Source organism: Manis pentadactyla, chromosome 7, assembly GCF_030020395.1.
Source record: "Manis pentadactyla isolate mManPen7 chromosome 7, mManPen7.hap1, whole genome shotgun sequence".
Taxonomy (NCBI): domain Eukaryota; kingdom Metazoa; phylum Chordata; class Mammalia; order Pholidota; family Manidae; genus Manis; species Manis pentadactyla.
In genome coordinates this window covers 121,196,164-121,222,084 of record NC_080025.1, presented here as the reverse complement: position 1 = coordinate 121,222,084, position 25,921 = coordinate 121,196,164, and the positions used below count along the sequence as shown (strand labels likewise).

At 36.7% G+C, this 25,921-nt stretch overlaps 1 protein-coding gene across 4 annotated transcripts in view; it reads right to left on the bottom strand.

The window, feature by feature from the left end:
- The window catches only part of PTPRZ1 (protein tyrosine phosphatase receptor type Z1), a 160,128-nt gene that overhangs the window by 10,388 nt on the left and 123,819 nt on the right, over positions 1–25,921 (bottom strand). For 2 of the 4 annotated variants that reach the window (XM_036905647.2, XM_036905650.2), the window contains exons 13-23: positions 24,786–24,930; positions 17,689–17,780; positions 14,881–14,966; positions 12,321–12,341; positions 12,055–12,151; positions 10,552–10,634; positions 9,073–9,207; positions 8,354–8,488; positions 7,356–7,519; positions 5,595–5,730; positions 5,147–5,293 (exon numbers count right to left, since the gene is read on the bottom strand). In XM_036905647.2, the coding sequence (XP_036761542.2) occupies positions 5,147–5,293; positions 5,595–5,730; positions 7,356–7,519; positions 8,354–8,488; positions 9,073–9,207; positions 10,552–10,634; positions 12,055–12,151; positions 12,321–12,341; positions 14,881–14,966; positions 17,689–17,780; positions 24,786–24,930 (1,241 nt within the window). The remainder of the gene's footprint in view (positions 1–5,146; positions 5,294–5,594; positions 5,731–7,355; positions 7,520–8,353; positions 8,489–9,072; positions 9,208–10,551; positions 10,635–12,054; positions 12,152–12,320; positions 12,342–14,880; positions 14,967–17,688; positions 17,781–24,785; positions 24,931–25,921) is intronic. The other 2 variants (XM_036905649.2, XM_036905651.2) reach the window with 1 other exon arrangement.

Below are 25,921 nucleotides of genomic sequence, written 5' to 3'. Positions count from 1 at the left end.
TTCCATATGTAGTACAACAATTTCTGGTTTTTATTCTTTTAGTATTGCTTTGGATATTTTGGCTCTTCATTTTTCTAAATGTTAATTTTTAAATCAGTTCTTAATTTCCCATGAAAAATTCTGCTAGGATTTTGATTGGTTCTGTACTGACTTTCATGTTTAATTTAAGGAGAATCAACATCTTCACAATATTTCCATCCATTAACATTGTATTTCTCCTTAGGTCTAATTCTGTGCTCTTCAATTCAGTTTCATAATTGTTCTCTATACATTTATTGTACTTTTGTTATGTTTGCTTTTGAGACTCTACAGTTTTTCATAATTTTAACTAATGAAATACAATGTTATTGATTTATATATATGCTTGTTGAACTGTAATAAGAGTTGAGTTCTAATAAGTGATATCTTCACTTTTGTTTCTCTTGATGTTCTACATAGACAGGTGTACCACCTGCAAATCTTTTTCTACCTTTGTACATTTTGTTTTATTTTTTTCTTATTTAACCTGACTTCCAGTACAATGTTGATTAACAGTGTCAGTAATGGCATTTCTTGCCTTTTATTAAATCTACTAAGAAAATTTCTAAGTTTAAATTTTCTTTATGATTTTTATTGTAGTTTCATGGTAGACAGCCTCTATAAAGCAAAAAACTTCCTTCTATTTCTCTTTACTAAGAATTTTTGTTGCAACAGTACTGGATTTTATTGACTATAGTTTTTACATCTTTTAAGAGGGCCATACAATTCTCATAACTAAGTATGTTCACATTTTCTAATGTTAAATCATGGTTGCATTTTTGAAATGAGCTTTGAGGTAAATTGTTCATGATATTTAAAAAAATACACTGCTGAATTTGAGTTGCTGATATTTTAAATAGGATTTTAGCATTTAAGTTCATAAATGAGATTAGCCTATACATTTATTTGTACCATACTTGCACAGTTTTGGTATCAAACTTATACTTGTCCAGTAAAATAGTTGAGTTTGCTTTCTATCTGGATATTTTACCCTGAAATTTAGAATTTTCGTTTCCTTAAAAGTTTGAGAAAACTGACAATTCTTTTAAGCTCGATTGTATTTTGGAAGTGAGATTTTTGGCAACTGAAAACAATTCTTTTAATAGTGATTGATCTAGTTGGATATTCCAGTTCTTTATGAGTATATTATGCTTATATTTTTCTTGAAAATTATTCATGTTTGTTTCTAAACTTTCTACATATTTCCAAAGTATTTATAATTATGTCCCTGCTTTTTATCTTATTATTTGTGCGTGCATACTTTCTCCTTCCTTTTGTTTCACCAGTGTGGCCACCAGTGGGTCTTTTTTATCAGTCTTTAACAATACCTGCATTTGTTTGCAACTCATTTAATTCACTGTCTATTTAACTTGGAAAGTTGTTAAATTTCTTACAACTCTTCTGTCTCCTTTGGGTGTACTGTTTTTCTTCTAACTTTTATATGATATGCTTATTTCACTTGTTTTTATTTTTTTTCTCAAATGCATATGTTTATGGTTATAATCTTCCTTCCAGGTACAACTTCAGCTGTATCCTACAAGTTGTGCTAAGAGGTGCTTGTATTGACCTTTAATTCGAAAGATTTTGTTTCCTTTTTGATATAGAAATTACTTAAGACATTTTTATTGTCCAAATATTGGATTCTATTAGGGCAAGTTTTCATGGTCAATTTCTAATTTTATTGTACTAGGTTCTGAGAATATGGCTAGTATGATATAGATTCCCTGAGATTAACTCCTTTTCTTCTCAGCAGCTATTTAACACTTTTATTTAACAATGTATGTACAAACACACACACTAGCTCACACACACACAGGCACTCACACACTCACACACACCACACTCACCTCCTGCTTCACAGAGGAGTAGAAGCCCCAGAGACCTCCCTTGGCCTCCAGCTTTGGAGCCCGCCCATGCACTTCCTGATATCACAGCTACTCAGGGATTCCTGCATCTGATTTCTCTACCCGTGTCCTGAATCCTTGCCCTGCACTTTTCAGGACCTCTGTTCCTTACAGTGATCTGTCCTCCCCTTCCCCAGCACTCCCATCCATGAATCTCTTCCCAGAGGTTTTTAAACTAACTCAGATGTCTCTCAGTAAAACATAAACAAGAAAACCCCAAATAAACAAACCAAATCTCTTACCTTCCAGCTTCAGATTCCTAGCAGCTATTTATATCATCCTTTTCCGAGTCAAACATTTTTAAGGAGTTGTCTAATTGTGGTCTTTAATCTCTCAAATCCATTTTCTCCTTAACTTCCTATAATATGGCCTCAGTGCTTATTTCCCTGAAATCGCTTCTCTGGTAAATCCAATGTCCTTCCTTGTCCTTTTCACATTTGATGTCATTAGCATGTTCCACCTTTGTGCATTTTGCTCTTTCTTGGAACACTATTTTCGTCTGGATTCTTTCATATCTCATTGTCCCAAATTTTCTCCTATAGTCTGATGCCCTCTTCTTTTTCTTTGGTGGGCTGGCCATTTATTGCTTAATTACTATTTTTCTTAAAAGTTCCTTTCCAAGCCTTCTTAATTTAAACACCTCACTTTGACTACCTTATCCAATTCCAGGGCTTCAAGTAATTGTCTCTAAGCTGATCACCCCCAACTTCATTTCTCCAAGCCAGGCCTCTCTTTCATACTTCAGACTGAGTCTTTAATTGCTGACAACATATGTTTAGGAACACTTTGTAAGTACCTAAGATGAGGTGGGTTCAGAACAAAGCTCACCATCCCCTCCCTCACCACTCCCAGCAAGCATGTTCCTTCTCTTGCTGAGTCTTCAATCTCAGCGAATGATACGACATCCTCCCAGTTGCCCAAGTTAGGATCTGGTTACTAAGGATTGTCTCTATTCTCTCCTCAGAGCAAGTCAAATAAATCACCAAGCCCTGTGCTCAACTTTTAAATATACCCCATGCAGTTCTTTCCTGATGAGTTGCACCCTTATCTCACTCCCACATCAGCCTGTTTTACCTCTATAATAGCACTTACCCACTGTTTAGTATCTGTTTCCTTATCTGTGTGTCTCACTACTTTTAAGTGCCTTAAGAGTAGGGGCTGAGTGTGCTTTTTTTTTTAAAATTCATGTTTGTATCCTAGTATCTAACACAAAAGCCTGGCATGTGGTAGGTGTCTGATAAATACATGTTTTCTTTTGTTGAGGTATAGCTGACATATAATAACATCATATTAGTTTCAGATGTATAACGTAACGATTCCGCATTTGTATATACTGCAAAATGATCACCACAATAAGTCCCGTTAGCATCATCATCATACAGTTACAGAAATCTTTTTCTTGTGATGAGAACTTTAAGAGCTACTCTCACCAACTTTCAAATATGCAATACAGCATTATTAACTATAGCCACCATGCTGGACAGTACATCCCCATGATTTATCTGATAGCTGGCAGTTTGTGCCTTTCAGCCCCCTTCATTCATTTTGCCCACCCTGCTGCCTGTGGAGACCACCAGTCTGTTCTCTGCATCTATGAGCTTGTTTCTTTGATCTTTAAGATTCCACATGTAAGAGAGATCATACAGTATTTGTCTTTCTCTGTCTCACTTATTTCACTTAGCAAAATGCCCTCAAGCTTCATCCATGTTGTTGCAAATGACAAAGGTTCATTCTATTTTATGGATGAATAATATTCTGTTGTATGTAGACCACATTTTCTTTATCTCCTCATTTACAGATGGACACTTTTTGAGTTAGTGTTTTCATTTTTTTGGATAACTACCCAGAAATAGTTGATGAATAAATAATTTATTTCAAGGGAATTTTTCTATAAACTTGAGTGACTTATGTCTTATAGGACAGCTTACCTCTATATACACATACCTCTATATTTCCCTAGATAATATGTTAACAGGAAACAGAGTCAAATATCTTTCTTTTTAATTAGATTTTGAGCTTATAATTGCTATTTCCATTCTGATCAGGTTACTAGTATAAGCCATGTCAATTCTTTTATGCAGTTGTGCATGAGGCAAATCATCCTTAAAGGAGAATTCTGTTTAAAATGGTAATGCTTATATATATTTTTTAATTAGGGAAAAGGTATCCTAACAATCTATTGTTAATATTTTATACTTCTTTGGTCTGTTTCTAGAAGCTGAACTGCATACTTTTTCTTTCCTTAAAGTCTTCCTTTATGACTCAGATAAGCTAGACTGAATAAAACATTTGTGTCCTCCTGAGAGCAGGTTCTAAGTTCAGCATTCACCCCTGATCTTTCTTTCACTTCTCCAAAAGCACAAAAGATGCTGACTGAGAAGGCAAAAACCAGGGAGTTCACTGTCACTAGGATCTTCTTTGCTGCAGGCTGGGTGAGAAGGGAGAAAAAACTCACAACATTAACTCTCCTGGGCTTTGCCAGGGTCTTTCCCATTTTTCCTAGATATTCCTTTTTCAGAAATTGGCTCAGTTTTGTCTAAGAATCCTGGGAAGTAAGAGGTTAGGATGGGAATAAGGTGAAACAAGATAACAGCCTCCTTTCCTCTGGAAAGCCAGGACTCTGCAGATCCCCCAGCCCAGCTGCAGGGCCCAGTAACATCTACTTTCTGAATTCTTTGCTTCCTGATTTCTGCAAGCCAGAGAGCTAGGACTGCAGAAGGTACAATATCGAACAAAACCTGCTTTCCTCCCTGGTTCACTGCCTCGTGACAGGGTGAACGGGAGAAAATGGGGTTGAAGAAGCTTTATTCTGGTGTGGCCTATTCTAGTCCAGGGACTTCAAGTTGAGACAGACTTTTCCAAAGAGCAGCACGAATAGCCTGCGCCACGGCACTCATGGTCGAGTGGTCTAGTTTTTTTCAAAGTAAAAAGAGCACTTAAAGCATCTGTATTGTAAGTTCTATCTGCTCCTTCTGTTATGCTCTGTGCCCTCCTTTCTTGGACCAAGTCTGCATTTGTAAAAGTTAGTCTAGGGCTTCTGAGAACTTTTCCTCTTGCTGTTCCAAATGAAGGTTCTCCTTGAAATTCACCGCACGGCTTTGTTGCCTACTTAAAGAACAGTACAAAGCCACTGCTTCAACGCCATCGCCTTGTTGACTCAAATGAGAAGACGCAGAAACATTCAGTTCTGTGGAGACACCTAAGAGGCTTCCAACAGAGCTCACCTTGAATTGTTTCTCTAGCTTTGTTTTGCCTGTTGGCCCAGGAATGAGGAGCGTGTTGACATAGGAGTGAATGTGACTGTCGGGCACCTCAGTCTCTTTGCTGAGGATGGCTTCCACCAGTGCATCGTGAATGAAGACATACTGTTCCTGGCAAGACAAGGACGAGAACATTACCTGCAGGTTTTCCTTGTATGGGATCCATATAAAGAGCCTCCTCTCGAGGTTTCAGAGGGAGCAAGGCCCTGCCAACAACTTGACTTGGCCTCCTAGCCTCCAGAGCTATAAGACAATCCATTTCTCTCATTTTAAGCCACCCAGTTGGTAGCACTTTATCACAACAGCCCTATGAGACTAATAAGCCTGGTAATAGAAACCCTGGTCTAACCAGCTTTAGCGTTTTAGGGACATTTCCAACCTTTAGATAAACAAACTCTCCTTTTTATCATACCTCAGTTTGCACCAAATAATTTCTTTGTGAACGAATGTGTTTTAAGAAGCCAAATACGTTGACAGTTCCTTCATGTTGAATTTGCTGCAACATACTGTCTAACACAATATAGGTGCCTGTTCTTCCAACCCCAGCACTGAAGAGAACAAAAAGAGACAACTGCTGTAATGTCAAGCGCAAAATCAGTTTGAAGACAGGTCACTACTGATTGTCTCAAAAATTAAACTAGTTTTCTTGCCCAAACAAATGAGCCACATAGTAAATAATTTAGCAATCCCAAACTGTCAACAGTTCCATAATAAAGCATATGCCTCCAATAACAGTAAGAAGTTACCTTGAAAAAATTTTTGCTACAGGTCAAACTGCAAAGCAACCTATTTCTTTTGGAGATTTTTTTCTTTCCAATGATTACAGTTACTACTCATATATTATACAGTGAAAATATATATCAGAGCATAACATGTAGACATTTAATCTGAGAAAAATGAAGGCATCAGCTTCACACTATGCTGGAAAAAAAAGGTCCCGGGTCTGTATTGCCAAGCAAACGTATGTGTAAAGGTTTCCGTGTTAATAGGAAAAAGATTTTGGTAAGGCTTTCAGCTGAAAATATTCCAGTGAGATCATGAGGAATAAAGCATACCTTCTGTCATTTCTAAAGGGCCATTATCTACTGACTTCTTCAAAGCCTCTATAGAGGCACAGAATTCATAGGCAGGGACTGTTTTCAGATGCTCCCGCAAGTACCAAGTGCTACAGTGGAAAATGAGCACCTGCTCTGCACAAAACCAGGCCCTTCTCCAATTGCTAAGAAACAATCCCTGACCTTCAGAGCTATTTTTCTTGCATCTTCCTGTTTCCCTCAGCTCATCATCAGGCAAACAGACGAAAAAACTCTAGAAAGGTCTCCCTAACTTTGTCTAAAGACAACTCCTAAGATAGGTAATTAGAACGTGTCCGTTAAGCTGTATATCAAAGGAAAACACTTGCTTCTATAAAAGCACAGACCCTGCTTTGACAAAATACTGTACACAGAAATCAATTGATTTTTGTAATCATAGAGTTTGACACAGACTCAGTGCTCAGTAAATGTTAACTGCTGTTTTTATTTTTAACAGAAAAAGACTACAACTTCGAAAGTATTTTTTTTCTTTCTTTGAAATGTCATTACTTACATTCATCAACCCAGTCTTGGTAATTAAAGTACTTGGGTAATATGCACTGATAACACATTTGAATGTGTTGTCTTGAACGTGTTACATTGGAAAGAACTCAGGAAAATGAAAAAGGGACTTTGATCCCAAGTGGTTTAAAAACAGCTTCAAAGTGTTTTGCCAAATTCTGCACACCTGTGTGCTTTAGTTTCTCCAAGGTGAACCTGGTGTTGTAACTCTACAACAGACAGCTAACTCCTAGGAAGAGATGATGTATCTCAAGCCTTTTTACCCAACGACATTATGTTGTAACAGATGTTTAATGACAAAACATTGTTCCTCCTGCCTCATACAATTTTAGGTTAAATTCAATTCAATGAAGAGAACAATAAACATCATAAAAGTACCTAGTGCTCTGAGTTATTTAGCCATCAAATTCTGCATCAGGCATACTCATCTCCTAGGGATCAATGAAAATGCACATGTAGTTTCATTCCCCTCACTTCACAAAATCATTCCCATTTTGGCAAAACCTTTGTTCTGCTGATTCCCTTTTTTGTTAGCAGAGGCAATTCTGTGGGGTTAGAAACCCGTCTCGGAGACTCACCTGCAGTGGACGACCACAGGCCCCACCGCATGGCGCTTGGCGTGGGATGCCTTTCTCACAAAGGTCAGCACAGGTAGTGAGAACTCCGGCACCCCCATATCAGGCCACTGAGTGTAGTGGTACTGGGTAACCACGCGCCCACTGGGTCTTCCTTTCTGGGAGCCCTGCAAGAGTCCAGACAGCTAATAGCAACACACACACATGCATGTGCATGCACACACACACACACACACACACACACACACACACACACACACAAGGACCTGGAAGAGCAACATGGGACTTGTAGCTTGATGCTGGTGGTCCATAATGAAGCAGAAAAAGTACACTGTTATTTGTAATGGTTCCTTTATGTGTCCACTTGGCTAGGCTGTGGTGGCGGTCAGTAGTTTGGTCGAACACCCGTCACACCAGATGTTACTGCTAAGGTATTTTTTAGATGTGAGTGATAATGTAAATCAATAGACTTCGAGTAAAGCAGATCACCCTTCATAACATGAGTGTGCCTCATCCAATTAGTGGAAGGCCTAAGAGCAAAGACTGAGGTTTCCTGAAGAAGGAGGTATTCTTCTCAAGACTTCAACATAGAAACTGCTTGAATTCCCAGCCTGGAGTCAATTCCTTATAGAAATCAATCTCTCTCTCTCTCTCTCTCTCTCAGTCTCCCTCTCTTTAGTTATTTATATACATCTGGAAAACCCAGATATCTAAGTCATTGTCCTTTGCCTCTTCCCTTATGTCAATCTCCACCATTTTAGTCTGATGCGCAGTGAATCACATGGGGCAGGGACTCTGCCACCACAGGCATGTGACCAGTCGGGCTCCCAAACCATGGCTGGCATTTAGAGATTTGGGAAAAACCTTTGGGATTGATAGAAGAACTGGGGCTGTGATAAGAACTCTTAATGTCTTTATCTTGTCTTGGTTGTACTGTTCAGTTACTTAAAAAAGACTGGATGTATTACTCTATTGATGACGTCCATCCCTTGTGGACTCACCTTTTTTATCTTTGTGTTTCTTAGAGTAAAATTCCTCACGGTATAATAGGCAAGCATTTGAACACTCTTCTGAGTGACCAAAAAGTTCCCATACTCTTCGCTACCATCAGCAGGCCAGTACTGGTCACATTTTCTCTGCGAAAGAGAAGGTAAAAATGCTATTTCCATATATACACAGGCTCAAGGTAAGAGTCATGCCTGAAATCTGTAAAGGTCTGAGGCAGTGATGGGAATGGACTCCCTCACTCTTATAAACTCTTTCCTTTCAAGGTGACTGTAGATTAGTCGTAGAGGAGACCAGAAATAGAATCGCAGAGCTGAAGGAAACTGGAGATGATTTGGTCTAAACTACCCCTTTCAGATGAGAAAACTGAGGCCAGATGTACTGAGACACTATAAAGTCAGGGCTAGAATCCAGCTCCCATGAATTCAAGTCTATTTTGCTCTGCATCGCTTTTCAATGAGCCCCGACATACTTACTTTTTCTCACAGTACATAGAATGCATTCAGATATCAGACAGCTTGATTTATAGTGAGACTTTTTGACCTGTAATGTGGACATACTTGGTAGCTGTCATACTTAGGAGAAACGAATTCTGATGAGCTTTCGTAACTTTTGCTGCCTCCTATGGCTAATTAAAAGCAACTTCCTAATTAAAATCAATGTAAAGCCCTTCTGATCACTATTTTGGGGATGCCGTAACAGGTCACCTACATACCCTTCCTTTCTCCACGAGGTTTGTTATCATGACAATAACCTCCACGTTATGTTCCCATATCATTCTCCAGAAGTCTTCGGCTGTGGATTTCAGTGGGCCTTGGGCAGCAATGTAAGCTTTTGGTCTGTTGTAGCCCTGAAGAAACAGATGGCAAATGTTTCTTGCTAACTGACATGTATGCCATTTTATACTGTGTGATACTTAAGTTTTTAAGGTCAGCACATTTCTTTCCTTGCAAAAGGAAACATGCAAAGCTGAAGAAACTTGGCAGTATTACTGAAGATAGCAACTCCTCTTTATGATTTTCTTAAAACAGAAGAAAGAGAAAAAGAGCTGTTTGTGCTTTGACACACAACCACTGTTCTCTGTACCTTTAGTCCGTGTGCATTTAATCCAAGTCTATTTACTATGCTGGTCCTTAACTGTGCTGCTTTGAAATGTATTTGAGGTACTGGGTCTCAGCTGTCTACAATAATTAGGAAACCTCTGGTGTTTTCTCCTTATCTGCTTTTTTGTGGTAATGCTAAACTGTTCCTTCACTGAACACACACTATTGTCTCAGATGCTTCATAAACATTAGCCGTAATCTGTAATTTATATTGAAAATGGAAGCATCATCCCTGATTTGGAGAAGAGGAAAGGAAACTGAAACTTGGAGGAGTTAAGTGGCTTTTCAAGTTTTCAAAAGCTGGAGTTGAATCCCAAGCTGAGATTCAAAACCAGTTCAAACTTCAAAACCTGGGTTTGGTCTGACAGACCCATTGCCTCATCTGGAAGCAGGAAGTGGTTGCCTGTAACAAAGCCACTGTATACTTGCATCTGGTACCCACCTCTCTGAATTAACTGTTCCACACAGAATAAGCCTGAAGGCAGCTATGCTGCCGGGTCAGTGTCAGGAAAATAACTAAGTTCTAATGACATTCAACCGGCCACAGTGGAGAGCCCGTAAGGTAGTCATTGCTCTCCAGTCCCTGGAGATCTCCACTAAGTTCTGCAAAGCTGGGTCCCCTAAGGATTGCCCAAGACAATAAAGGCTGATACCTGGTTTAGAAATCATGTGCTTGCCTTTCAGAGTTGGGAATTTTTCAGTCAGTATTTATTGATCATCTACTACCTACACAGAATTGTGCTAAGACCTATGGGCCATTCAAAAGAAGCACTTGTCTGGCCCCCTCACATTTAAGGAGTTATACACCTACCTGAATATACATACATACATACATACATAAGTATATATATCCTACATTGAACATACATGATTAAACTGAATTCCCTCTCTCATCCAAGAGGTGAACCAAGTACAACAGCTTCAGTGTTATTCAATCTGAAATCCTTGAGTCATGCGATGTCTTCCTGCTGATCTGTATTTTTTTATTATATATAACATGTATTAAGCACTAGTATATGTATGACACAATGCTGTAATAAATTCATAATCCAATATGATTTCCACAAACATTTCAATTGAGACATGCTTACGTCAACATAATTGGCATTGATGTAATCAGTCAGTTTGCCATCTTTCTCGGCAAGTTGTGCAAGCTTAACCCTACTATGATCATCTGTAATAAAAAAAGAAAAGAAAATATTTCACTCTAGGATGGGTTGCTTTTCAGCATAAAGGTCACTTATATTACATAATGATTTATCAAATACAATTCAAATCAGTGCAAATATCATTTACTTTAGTTGGCTTTTGGGGGATACAGAGATGACAAAGATAGAGAAAAATAAAAAGAGTTTCTGCCTTCAAAAAGCTTTCTAATGTAGTACGTGAGAATAGACAGATACACAGAAAGAGAAGTTCAGGAGTCAAGAGAGGTGAGATGAAGGCAGGAAGTGTGCTGGTTTGGGATGATAATAAGCATTTCATAGAGGTTGGAACCCAACGTTGGCATCCTAGGTGGATTTCTAAAGGAAGGCACTTGGGCTGTGAACAGTGCAGCGTCACAAGAGGAGAGAAGGGAGATCGGGGGTGCAGAAAGCTAAGGAAGGATGTTAACATAGATGCTCTGAACAGGAGGCTGACGGAGGAAGAGGAAGCAGACCAGGCAGCAGGAGGGACCCAGGAAGTTTCTGTGAATGGTTATAGCAAACAACCCTTCCAAGAAAGAACCTCAGGTGGCTACTCGAAAGGAAGGTGGGAGAATGGTGTCCAAGAACACAGGGTGCGGGTCCTGCACTGTCAACTGAATGGGGCTGAAAACTATGGTAACTCAGACACAGTGTACTGGGGTAACGCAAGTATGCTGAAATGGGGAGTCTGGCATGAACTTCAGGTCTACAGGGAAACAATACTTATTTGGAGGGGACTACACAATAAGAAAGGGAAGTGTTCGTAGAAGGAAACTTGGCAGTTTCACAGGGCAGACTGCTTATTCTTTTCAGAAGAAGTGAATACAGACCAAACTATGAGCAAGAAGGTGGAACAAAGATGGTAATTTCATAGGAAAAAAATATGTCAACTTGCATTAAAGAGTCAGATAGATGCTCATTGAATAGAAAAAGAGAACAGCTAAGAGGAAAATAAAAGTAAAGAAGGAATCCATCTAACCCTTTTGAAGACCCCAGGAAGAATGGCAAGACAGGGAGGAAAAGAGCAGAAGGAGAAAATAAAGTCTGAAGAAAATCTCACTTGGTTAGTAAAGTCACCTAAAAGTAGGTCGATCTCAAATGGAAATAGGGCTGTGGAATATAAATAGTGACACAAACCTTTAGAACAGACTGCAGTCCAGGGGACCTGAAGAAAGGACTGGATTTAAAATATGAGTTCCTTTTGTTTAAAGGAAACAGATGCCAATAGTTGCAGAATGTATTTAAGCTGGAGTGATATAATGTGATATATTATCTAACCCAAGTCTCGTTCCCTGACACAGAGGTCCTGGAACAGCTGCATTGAAGCTGCCGTCAGAGGACTTCAGGACATCAATTAAAAGCTCAGCAATGACAGCGTAACGAAGTCAGAACTAAGGATATACTCACAGGCAACAATATTTATGTATCGGTTCTTGTGCTTATTGTCTGGGTGGTTGGAGCTGTCTGCTGTGATGCCTAGATCAACAGTACAGCTCTGCACTTCCTGTAAAGAAATTGTATGCGCCACATTTTAACACTCATCCTTTCAAACAAAGTGCCTTAAAATGTAATGAAGATGAAACAAACAAAATAGTCTATCCAAAGAAATTTTTTTTTAAACATGTTACAACTATTTCTTGGCTAAAAGAAAATGCAGTGAAATAATGCCTTACCTGGTAAAACTCTTTCAGTGTCTAATGAGGAAATGAATGCCAAAAAAGTAAAGAAATCAAATTCCACAGCACACGACAAATGAGAAAAAAAAGTGTTCATATTAGGTTTACAATGGAAAACTATGATCATGCAATAAACACATTTGTCAAATACTAACAAAATCGAATGTTTCAAACAGTTACATGCAAATCAAAACTTCTAACAATTTGGAGACTTAACCTTATGTAAAAGGAAAAAACACTTATAAAAGGGCACAGTGGTACAATAACATGATGAATTTTAAAAATTCAGATGAGAAAAACATATATTCAATGACACATTGTCATAGTAATCAGATTTGCTGATATCCAAATGTAATTTTATTTGACCACTATAGTTGCTATTTGGAACTCTGAATTAGTGACACATCCTTGTAGTGTAATTTTAAAGAGCAAACAGTTTCCTATTAGGTGGCCTGTAACAGATTTAGGGCTGTCAAAACATTTAAAAATCTCCTAAAATTTTTAATCATCTACACTATGTCATGTTGAAACAAAATTTAGATAGTGTGATTTTTTCCATATTTAATTAGACACCTCTAATTAGCAGAACTCTTTTTAATTTAAACTTCAATGGGTACAGAGAAATTATTTCTGCCAATTATCTTCTAAAATGAATTAAAATCCTTTCCAGATATTTTTTTAAATCTAAATATATTAGATTGGAATTTACAATTATTTAGTATTAAGGTAGTATAACATAAAAGCCTTATAATTTTTCAGAAAGTATATAAACCAAATATGAATATGATTCATCAGCAAGCAGCCCAGCTTCTCTCCAAGTAAGGCCTCTTTTGCAGAAAGTAATTCTGACCCTAGATTTTAAAAATAATTTAATATATGAGCCACTGAAAAGGTATAGCATTATTATTAAGCTAATTATTAAATTAATGAAAAGTTTCCTCGAATCAGACTGTGAGTTAAAGGCATGGAATTAAGAATACACTTTTTGAGTAAAAATGTGAAGTCATTTTATTAACTTAAGTGTTATAAACTGCTTAATAATATTCAAAATGGCTTTATAGCTGTGAAAACTATGAATCTGCATTTGTGCACATGCTATCTACAACTTTTATTATAAATTGTTTGTTTTTACTTATAATTTTTAACTTTTGGAAGATCAGACCCATCCTTGACAGATTCTCCCACTTTCAATTGCAATTTTGTTTGATGTGAGCCTGACAGTTGTCATGAGTTAATGTACCACCCAGTAACTGCTACGATGGTAAGAAAAAAAGTGACGTAATACATATATAATTCTTTATACCATACCACTTTATTTAGTCATTACCTCACTCGGCTCTCTTATTCGATGTAACTATGACTTAGATTTCTTTTAGGATTAAATGAAGTGGCTTCTATTACTTTTAATTTAGTGAAAATATATCACTTTTCATTTCTACTTCTTTCAATTGCTTAAAGCTTTCCTATCTATGACATTTTCCTTCCTTAAATATGTCCTGGTGAAAGTGACTCCTGGGAAGCAGTTGCTGGGTGCAATGGGGACAGTGGAACACGCTCTGGTCAGGACCAGAGCTCAAAGTGCTTTGGAGGGAGGGCCACCCAGAGCACCTGGGGGTTGAGGGAGAGACAGACAAGCCATGGACTGCTTCCCAAAGGGGAGGAGCCATGGGGAGGCTAAGATCCCTTGCTTGCTGGAACGGAAGGCCGTGAATCTTAAAATCACAGAGCTAGGTTTGAATCCCAGCCCTGCTATTTATTACTTGTGAATTAACTTCTGTGGAAGTTGATTTTGACAGAAATATGAAAAGAAATAAAAACAAGTAACTTCCAAAGTTGGGTGAAGGTTGAATGAAAGCACCTAGTTCTGTAACAGGAGTATTAAAGAGCGCTTAATCATGGTAACTTTTATTTTTTTGTAGTCGTTACTGTTAACTTTGGCATTATGACACTCTATTTTGAAAAATCTGTTTGATAGTTTCATGAGTCATGACGAATTTGTACTACATTTCTCTGTCCCTCTACATAGAGTATTTTATGGAATGTTACTAGAAAAACTGGTGAAGTTCAAGTTTTTTAGAAATGCATATTTCTTGAGAGGAAGATGGGATTTTACCTTGTATAATATTTATTATACTTTGAAAAGTAATTGCTTGTGCATTTACACTGGTATAATACTTAAAATTAGGAGTTTGTATGTACTTTGGTGAAAATCATGAAATTTACTAGTTTGATTTATATAATTTAGAAAATTAAAAGGAATCAGTGTTATTAATTCATATTTTTAAAAAGAATATTGGAGTTCTGCACTTCATGGGAGGGAATTAACAATGTTTTTATTTTTCCACTAGTAGTACTTGGCTTTTAAAATGAAAAACCAATATTCTAAATGATATGATAACCATAACACCTCTTCTAAACACAAAAGTGATTATGGAACTAATATTCTTGCTGGGAATGAAAATAGTTTCAATGTCTTTAGGTCAAGAAATAGCCTGCTACCGAATCTTTTAAATTTACTATTTCTATATTATTTAACACAGATATATTAAAATCATACCTCAAATTCTTCAGTAAACCCATTACTTGCATGTAAGTCTGCAACATGCTTTGGAAAGTGCTTTATTGGAATTGCTCCAACATCATCTAAGTAAATTTTAAAAAATTAGTTCAGAAAGGATAATTTAACAGAACTGAACAAGACTCCCACTTATGCAGATTTATAAAATATCTTCTTCTAAAACAACTTCAAAGTACAACTATTTCTATAATCTGAATTTCCGCATTTAATGAAACAGCAGCAATTACCAATTTTCTCTGTATTTACTATCATAACCTGCATTTTATGATACTAATTTGATCAGGAATCTCTTTTCCTTTCCTACTTTAATGAGAAAAGAATTAATTTTCGCTGTTAAATTATAAGTACCACCAAAGCTTCACTTCTTATCAATGGACTTATCAATCTCTTTATGGGTACCTTTCTTTTACATGAGTGGGAGTTGCATGTACATTCTGGAGAAAAATGCAGAAATAATTTCTTTTCAATTTTACCATGGATGAAACAATATAGAGAACAATTTCAGTTTTATAAAATTGTACCATTTGTCTTACAGTTAATAGTCACAAGTTTGCATTTGAAAACATTTCTTCCTTCTCTCTATAAATAATAGAAAACATTTATATGCAGACTATTCATTAACAATGATGTCAAAAACCTTTGGGACTTTTAACTGTAAAATTTCAAGAATTCTGACTTGAAAATATGCTATGTAAACAAAGTCATTGGATCTGTTAATTAATTATGAAGGGGCCAAATTATTTTAACTGGCTCTGTTGTTTTTTTTCCTCGAAATACTTTTTTTTTTTTCCTGGAAAGATTAAACATATTACTGGTTCACAGTATGCAATTTCACAAGTGAATTCTCTGACAAGGAAACATCAAACACATTTCACCAGAAACAGTTATTTACATCAACAGATGTTTAGCATCTAGACCATTTAATATTTTAAAGCTTCAGTTACCAAGAATTTGTTGATTTCAAAAGAAAAAAGAATCCATCTGTTCTTTCTCTCAGATGAGTGTACCTGAATATTAAAATTAAATTAGCCAGTTAAGCCTAAGAAACACTAGACAAAGGTGTAATTCCAACTTCACACCTACAGAAGGATTTTGCCTGGAAGTAGCTATTATAATTAGACAAGAAAACAGAAATCATTTGTCACATCTAAATCTTTAGTTCTTCTAGTAAAGTTCCTTCCAACCCATTGATGTTATCTGGCACCACTAATCTCTTTTCACAAGCAAACTGAGTACATTTTATTTGCAGTTAAGTGTTTTGGTAATTTCTTTGACGACTGGTGTGTAAATTAGTGGGACTAACACATCTTTTTATTTTCTGATTTTACACGAAAATATGCATATTGAGTAGTCAAGGGTGCATCTTTTGAGAGCTAAGCAGATGAAGAGCAGAGCTGCCCTTAATCACTAGTTTTTTGAGAGGTAGAACATGGGGTTTTGGATTTCCTGGACTAGGTTCTGATTTTAGATGATTTTATTTCTTGTTAATAGCAAACCATGTTGGTGTTTGGATCATATGGTAAATTTGAATGCCCATGCACATGGGGTATGTAAACGAGGTGTGTTGAAAAGTGAAGGAAATTAAATGGAAGAGATAACTGAGAGCTGTCAACCTCGAAATTCTAAATGGGGGGGTCAGTGAGAAATTGCATTGTACTGTAATAAATGTACAGAATTTTAATATAAACTAGGAAGAGAGAACAGAGTGGTGGTTAAAGACATACAGTTGATAAAAGATGAGAAAAGAATGAAACACTTCTAATTCCTGTGGCTGCTGAGGATTACCCAGGAAATGCTTCTGGGTTTGTTCGTTTCTTCCTGTTTCTTAAACCACGTGACTTCAGAAGATTACATCATGCAGAATCTAGGCCTCTAGCAGTGACATGTGGAGTATCAGACAGTTTAAAAGGAGGCTGCAATAAAATGACTGTGTAAATGAATTTCCCCATTTGTGTTCCGGGTCTGTGGCTCTGTGTCATGTCTAACCCTCTCTTCTCCAGCACTTCTTTCAGAGTTCACAAATTTCTAGGTAAAACCTTTTTTTATTTTCACTTTTCATTCTGAAATGTCACAGAATGTTAAAAGTAAGTGTCTGTGATGTTAGTTAGGGTCTGAACTTCAGGGTCAGTGGGTGTCTTAACCAAAAGGACCCTTGCTGATTCTTGTACCTTGTTAACCAGGTACGTTCTGATAAACCTAGTCAGTGTTTTCCCAGGTATTCAACTGCTTGGCATGTTGACTGTAAGCATTTCAGGCAATCATACATTCTTTGTGTTCATGTTTTCCTTCTGTCCCCACCATTCCATGGGTTTTTTTTCTAACATAGTTAAGGGAAACCTTTTCTCACTTAAACTCAGATGATCATGGAAGAACTAAACTTTACCCTTATTTTCGCTATTTTGTCCTCCCCCACTCTTACTGCATTGATTTAGTGTGACTTTTGCTGTTTAGGTTTCCATGAAAATAATGGGAATGACTGGAAATCAGCATTATTCTTATCTAGTATTTTATTGCTATAAGGTTTATGTTCTTTAACATATTATATCTGAACAATTATAAATTATTTTGCCATGTCATCTGTATAGTTAAGAATGTTCATCATTAAAGAGAATAAGGTATAAACCTGGGTGCCTGATAGATGATGTAATCAATATTTTGGGCAACACAAGTATTTGCTAACCCACATTATAGCCATTTTCAAAGTACCGCACTAAGGACAAACCTTCCAACACTATGATTTTCATTCACTATCTACCAGCTACTCATGGTCACACTTCAAGTTATTACCTGAAATCGGAAAGATAGGTGTTGGAGGTGTGGATATTACTCGGGGAGATGTACTGTCCTCTAAATAAAAGTGTGCCGTCTGGAAGCATTTCCTGGAAAGGAAAGAAAGCAATTTATATGACTAGCCACCACGGGTAAAAATACAACTTCTGAGCTGCTGGGCAATTATGACAAATCTCCAGAATTAAAACATAAATGGTAATCTCCATAGATTTTACAAAACACAAGGTATTAAAGAATTTTATGGCCTCCAAGTTTATCTCAGTTTTACCCTTACCAGATGCAGACAAGTCATAGCTATCAGACATGCTGACAGCAGAGGTGGCATCTGAAGCCGTAGTGGCTACCAAGTGGTACTGAGCTGAGCCGGGCCCCTCAGTGTTCTAGCTACCCTTCCACTGTTGCTTTACGCCAGTGCGTCCTGCCACCTTGGACAGGGCCACAGTGGAAAAGAAAGCCCATCCAAAGCTATTTTCACTCAATATTTACGTGACCATGCTCTTCTGAGCATATTTAGCTGCTAGCAAAAGACAGCAAGCTATGGCTATGTAGAAACAAAATTCCACAGTGGTAATGCTTTGATGGAATAGAAGGCAGCTTTAGGCTGTAAGTGTGGTACCGCAGTCATGACAGAACAAAGTGAGGAAATAATGAGCCTATAATAAAAAACAAGGGGGATTTTCTGTCCAACAGATGCTAGCCTTGTTGATGAGGGTTTTGAGGATGAATATATTTGGAATTAGTGACAACTATGACCTACTGTGTCACCTGAATCTATTTTCATTCAGATAACAAGAGTAACATCTGGTGAGAGCACACTACCATCTATGGAGAAGAGCAGAGAACTGACTGCTGCCACACACTCATGCAAACCATCCTTATTTTTAAAAAATTAGATAATTAAAACTGCTAATGACACTCTTTGATGTGGCTCATTTAATTTGAAATATTACTCATGAGTGGTTCCATTTAAATAGAAATATCTGCTTGAGTGGGACTGCCAATCTTTTTCCATTTCAAGATTCAAACTGCAAGGTAGGTATCCTAATGAGCTCTAATGTAACAGTGACTCTTTTCCATGACACACCTTGACGGCTATTTTGTCAGTAATCAGTTCCCTGCACACAATTCTTCAGTGGCGTCCCACCAGAATTAGAATGATAATCAGTTGTTTCAGCAAGGGCTATAAGCCCCTCTGTGGCCTGGTCCCCACCTTTACCACTCATTCCCTCAGCCACTAGGCTCCAGGCCACACTGTCCTGTCTTTCTCCCTGGAAAAGGCTCCATCAGTACCATCTCAAGGCCTCGACTCTAGACATTGTACTGACCACCTGCCTCCTTCCCATCATTTTTGTCCTTCTCGAATGCCACTCCCTGGAGCATCCTCCCTGACCACTATTCTTAGCCCTTTTTTGTGCTTTGTGGTGTTTATCGCTGTCTGAAATGTCTTATTTATGTATTTGCTAATTTGTCTTACATGTTTTCAGTTGGTCCTGTCATCAGAATGTAAGCCCCACAAAAGGCAGAATGCTTTGTCAATCAATGCAGTGCTGGTCCTAAGTGCTAAGAACAGTATCTAACATGTTGTGTGCCCCAAATGTTTGTTCAATGAATTCACCGCTCTAAGTATAAGCTGTTTACAACTTTTATGCTACAAGCAAAAGAATCCAAAAGCAACTATGTGCGTAGGAAAAACTAGCCCTCTGCTGTAATGGCAACAAGTCTTTGGTAAACAAACCTATGGGAACATAGCTAATCAAGAGAACACAAGAATGTCTTCAAGAGAGAACAGGGTGTAGGAGGGAGACTAGTGGGTGCAGAATCAAGTGTCAAAGGGACCCCGAGCTACATTCATATCCTAGAAAGTGGAAAGAGTATGGCAGACTAAAGAGGAATGGAAGGGATGAGGGCCCCAGGTCTCATGATAAAGAAACTATTTAACTGAAGGTCCACATTTGAGCAGTACTGAATCACACTAGAGCAGAAACTACATGGGAAGTTCAGCTTCTTTGTGTACAGGGAGATGTAGCATTTCTGACACATTGATATGGAAACACTAGATATTGCTTTGAAGATCACAGAATTAAAATCTTTGATCCTTCTAAAATATGGTTACACAAGCCAGTGAAAGGACTTGTTCATGTTTTGATGAATCCTAAAGTTGTAAAACGCCACAAGGGACCTACTGAAATATCGTAGTTGATATGAGAATCCCTTCAATAGCGGTTCTGACATACAAGGAAGGCCAGTTCGAATACTTTCACAGACAAAGGGCTCACTTCTTTATAAGTGATCTTTAGTTGGTAGACCTTTCTTATACTAACTCAAAACTCATTCCCTTCTAAGTACTTCCAAACAGTACTGAGGCTTTCCTGTTCCTGTTATGCCTCTTGCTATGGATATTTTTTCATATTGAGTCAAAAATTTATCTCCCTGTTACTTTGACACATTGGTTGTAAGTCTACACTTGACAGATTTTTAGATTATGGTGCCCAAGATCAACCTTTCAATACTTAAACCCTATCTATCTGTGGCCTTCACCCTTTTTGACTTTCTGCTTGAAGTTTATACTCTGATAACACAAACACGTGGTAGATCACTGAACATACCTTGTCCTGTCCTAACACAGTATTTCTCCTCCCTGATTGACACATGGTTCTCCTGACCAAAATGCCTCACTAATATGTCAGGCAAACACTATTCTCCTTAAAAACAGCTCAGTGGTATGGTCTCTGTGCAACAGTCTCTTATTTCCTAGGCCGACTGCAGCACTCCAGTTTCTCGTTTTCACTGCACCCAACATAAACTTCCATTCATACTCACCGTTATATTGTTTTAAAAAATATGTTTAAGTAATCCAAGGATGCCCTTCACTTCCTAGACATTATTCTACATTATTTTATTTCAAATACTTTTATTACTTAGTGGTTAGGGTAATTATTTTACAATCTATGTGTTTTATGCCTGTACCTTCATTACATTTTTAAAAGATGGGGCCATGTCTTTTGATTTACGTACACCCAACTCTTAATACAAGCCAGGACTATACTAGGTGTTAAATGTTGAATAATTAGATGGACTTCCAGTAGCAAATGAATCCTACCAACCATGTAATTCAGCTGTATCTTAGGTTCTCTTGCCTACTTGAACCTCAAATGGGATAACTTGGCATCTCACACCATTTATGAGGAAATGGAATATATGGTTAGAGAAAAGTGGATGGATGGATAGATAGAGGGTGTGTCTGAGAGAACAGGAAGAAGGCAGCACCTCAGAATAGAAACAGGTAAATTAAACACATTGGTATTGAGGTTTAACAAGTTTAACATCCAGTAGAGTAGCTGCATAAATACCAACTCTACTCTTTTTAGCTATGTAATCAAATATTTGTTGCTTTTAGATAATAAGTGGTCCAATTATGCTACTTGCATTAGCAAGTAACAAAAGAAACTTAACATCATACCAAACAGTTTGTAAGTGGGAAAAATTTAAAGTAAAATAGCATAGGATACATTCTGGATGATGGTCATGTGTATATTGTTCCAGTATATTTTATACTATAGTCCGACTCAGGTAAAGCCATTCTAGTTAAAAGGGGCATGGTACCAGGAGGCCTCCATTCCAGGTTCATAGCTACCTTAAGTGACCCACAAATTTTAATTTAAAATGAAGAGAGGACTCAGATTGCTTTTTTCCCTCCAGACAAAACAGCTGTGTCTAGAGAGAGTTCTTTGCTATGATGCTTTTGATACATGTTGTTTTGTTGAATACACCTTTGATATTTTTTAGGTCTTAACTCTTATGTAAACTCTAAAAAATTTGCCCTTTGTCTTCTTTAAAAAGAACTTTTAAAAATCTTCCTTATTGAAGTCATTTTGTATCTTGGAAACTTACTATTTGGCTCATGTAAATGACACCTTAAAACATCTGGAAAATAATTTCAAGGCATATTATTTAATGTTTGACAAGATTAAATATCTATAGTCCATCTGTTCTGTATAAGCAGTGAGTTTCTTCACATCTATGCGCTAAGTGTTGATAACTATGTATCCTGCTAATTATCACTCAGCCATCATGAAAAAAGTGATGACTGTTTTCAACTTGTAGACACAGGTCCTATCAATCAATGTTAATCTGATTATTTGATTTACACCTTTTCATCACAGAAGGTATTTAGGATTGAAAGCTAGAAATGTGTAATTATTATTCTATTTTTTAGGTTCTTATACAGATAGGAAACAATATTCATTATGCTGCCTTATATCACAGAAGCCTTAAAGAAGGTCTGACTCAATTTAAAGACGATCGAGTGAACCTCTCCCCAAATGGTAAGAAGAGGAAAACGAATTTCTAGTTGGGTGAGTGACATGGTCAAGACAATGTGGCAAATGTAAGCCAGAACTAGGAAAGGGTACCAGCATTTATCACTTTTAACTTGTTCTGTCTTCCTGCTACACCATGTTCTCTCTCAATGTTTGGGAGACTTCTTTGAGTCAGTAAATTAGACAAAAGAGAGGATTAATTATACCTCTTCGAGATTATTTTTTCTCCTAAAAAGTTAGGAAAAATGTCTAAAGATACGAACTTGGAAAACCTCATAAGGACATTTTACTATTAGGACCCTCGTTTGTATGCTATTTTTTGTTAAAACCTTTTCAAAGGCTATAGCTTCCATAAAGGTCTAATGCCATATTGGCTAGTGAAATCATGTTGTTTACAAATGCACCTACACTGGAATTTGAATATTTCACACAAGTCTTGAAGAATATGTCAACATTGTCATCTTGTGATTTAGCAAAAAACCCCTAGTGTATTATGATCTAAAAAAGTTGCATTTTGAAGGGAATTAACTTCAAATGGTGTGAGCAGGAGAGATGTTACATTTTAAAATGGATAAATAAGAAAGTGAAGATTTTATCAGAACATTTGATAGATAAAAAATATATACATAAAGCCATCAGAGTGCTCATATTTTAAACGAAAGCACATTGCATTCAAGTTACTTAAGGATTATTTTTTAGGAAAAGAGAAATATCTTATTGGTGAAGGTCAAATTAATATTTTCAACTGGTAATTTTAGTTTTATTCCCACATAATACAGATGGGATGACCCATTATGTACAGAAGATAAAAAATACTCCAGATTTAAATTTTCCATGAAATATCAAGTCATATTATAGAAGACATTGATTTTCAACTTTGCAAAAAACAAACCTGAAATATTAAATAACAGATTAAAGGACTCACTCTAATTATTTCAATCTTATAACTATAAACCATCTGAAATTTTTATTGGAACCTTATTCTAACACTGTTTACTGTGAAATAGAATTTGGTCTTATTTTCCATCTTATTAAAAAAATTTTTAACCCAAATTCCCATTAACTTTAAAAACTGGTTCGGCAGGAAAATCAGATTATATATAAACCAGTAATCTGAACAAACATGATATCAATGTTGGTAAGAAGTTTGGCCAAGAAGCCCAGTGGAGAATAGAGATAAAAGCAATATGAATTCTTGTTGAACAAACATTTATGGGTTATGTTCTGTGTTCATGGTGCTTGGCTGGGCATGGAAATCTTCTGTAAAATGAATCATTGGCAATTATAGGAATCAATGAAGAAAGCAGCCTGGTTTGCATCATGTTATGGACAAAATAGACGCCTAACTCACATGGGACAGCAAAGCATGATCTGTTCTCTGTACTCTGTAGTTTGTTATGTCAGAAAGCCAGATATGAAATGTAGTTGGTCATGAAAACATTCTACCTTAATCAACTAATGTCCAACTACATGTAACTACATGCTCCCGCCCCACTGTCTCAGGTAGACCCAGCTTATTCCTGCTTCCTGGTCAACCCTGTGTGTCCCTTCCCGGAATGCCCTTCTTATCTCTGCTTTCCATGTCCTATCTAGCTCAAACCTTACATTGCATATTTACCTTGTCCTTTCTGGCATATCAAGATCCCTGTTGTTTGAGCACCCTGAGCATTAAAGATTTCAGCTGCCATGTATACACTTTTGTGTAATATCTTATAAAATTTTCATGGGGAACTCTCAATAAGCATAAACTTCTTGTCTGCAATGACTCCCATTCATTTGTTTGTCTGTACATTCATTAGTTCATTCATTTTCAATATTTTCCCATAGTAGTTAACATAGTAATAGGCAAATGAGAAACAGTTAATAAACATAGTAAATATTTTTGAATAAACTGAGAGAATATATTTGGAGATAACACATAAAGATTAGTGATATGAAATTATAAAGATGTTAAACAAAAAGGAATTACAGACTTTTTGAACAAAATTCTCCTTTAAAATAAGTACTTAGGTCCTAAACTATGATTCCTGTTATCATCATAAAGTCCCAACAGACACGATTATGACAGTTATATTGATCTGCATTATGTTCCTAGTAAACTTGCAGTATGTTCTGTTTGGTATAGGATGGGTAGCTTATGATGGGTGCAATTTTCCTTGTCCTTTAAAGTTTTTAATAGTTTATTGATGAGAGTGAAACTGTATTTCATCCTCAAGGCAAATTACAATGAATTTTAAAACCCCATGCACCTTAATGTAGTCATTACCTTAATTTTCTAATTAGGAGATATTTTAATTGCTTGATTTTGTGTTGGGGTCGTTTTTGTTATTAGAATGCAGTAGATAGGCACCTCGTACAAAATCCACTGTTTTTACTACATGAAAATCATCTCCCTAAATGATAACTTTTGAAATTATAAGAGCAAGAGCATTTAAGCTGAGAAACTTAGATGTATGTTGAATGCTTAGGTAATGTTTGAACGTTATTTAGATTAACATGAAAACTACAACTGTCAAAATACTGTATTAAGTACCAACTGAAGCCAAAGCTCCTCCATTTCACCTTTTGTTGTTTGTCTGAATTATGAGGAACAATCAAGTGTTTTGTTATAAAGTCTTTGGATTCACAAGTTTACCTTATTCATAGTTACTTGGATAAATTAATGGTAGTTCTCAAGTAAAAGGAATTTTGAATATGCTTGGAAGAACTTTCAGGTAAAAGACAGGCACAATGTGAGCTTTATGAAATCTATGTCCAAACACACACTCCACTTACCTCCAGTAGATGAGAATACCCACAAGAACCACTAGACAGATAAAAGTCAGGGCGGACACGATCACAAGGGGTATAACTGCCTTCTTCTCGGATTCCAACCCCTCAGCTAGACCAATACGAGACTCATGGCTACTATTACTGGCCTCTGTAGTCGGAGAAAATTGAGAGAGTTGATATTCAAGCCTAAGGAAAAGCCACAACATTCTTCAACTGAATAATTGCAACCTTCATCGCTGTTGCTTACCTTTAAAAGTTCGACTTTGGGATGCAAAGAATGTCTATGGTCATAAGCCAATATAAGTAAAGTGAAGTTTAAAAAGTAAGGCACGCTATCAGAGCTGAAGAACTATAGTAATATCCCAACAGAAACTGGTACCCAGATAGGGGTGCTGTGGCAAGAAGTGAGCATAACACTGCCTTGAAAAGCTTGTTAAAAGGGAAATGAAGTATTAAAGTAAGAAAATGATCCATTTTTACAATAAAATCATCAGGAAAAACAATTCCACTTACTGAATTACCATATATAATCTTGATATTCCAAATTAATTTTAACAGAATTATTTTTAATCCTGCAGTTATATAAATAATTGGGAGCAATTAATAATTTCATGAAGAGAGAATCTTAGGGTAACCCTTCTTATATTAGGATTAACCTTCAATCCAGAAAACTGTTTAAAGTTAAAAAGCAAGGTTGCTTTTAAAATGTTATTTGAATGCCCTTCTTATTGAGAGTTTTTATTTATCAAGAATAAAAATATTATTGTACATGAACTGAAGGAATATATAGATCTAAGAAATTCTTTTCAAATATGGATGTCACAAAAAAAGTCTAAATTCTGTCCTTGGGTTAATTTTAAAGATGGAAAATGATTTTTTTTTTTGGTCAATGATCAGGTGCACTATTGTTCTATCACTTCCAAAATTACAGCCACTTAAACTATCCTTCTAAGTTATAAAAAGAGTTTTAGAACCGCAGGGTATCACTGATCGGTCACAACCCTTCCTTCTACACTGAGGTGTGTGTAGTGGGAAACCAGGATGACTGAACACTGGACCTGCTCTACCGTGATGATATTCTGACACTGCTACAAGGGATGAACCTTACCTTCTACCTATTGAAGTTCTGGAAGAACTGA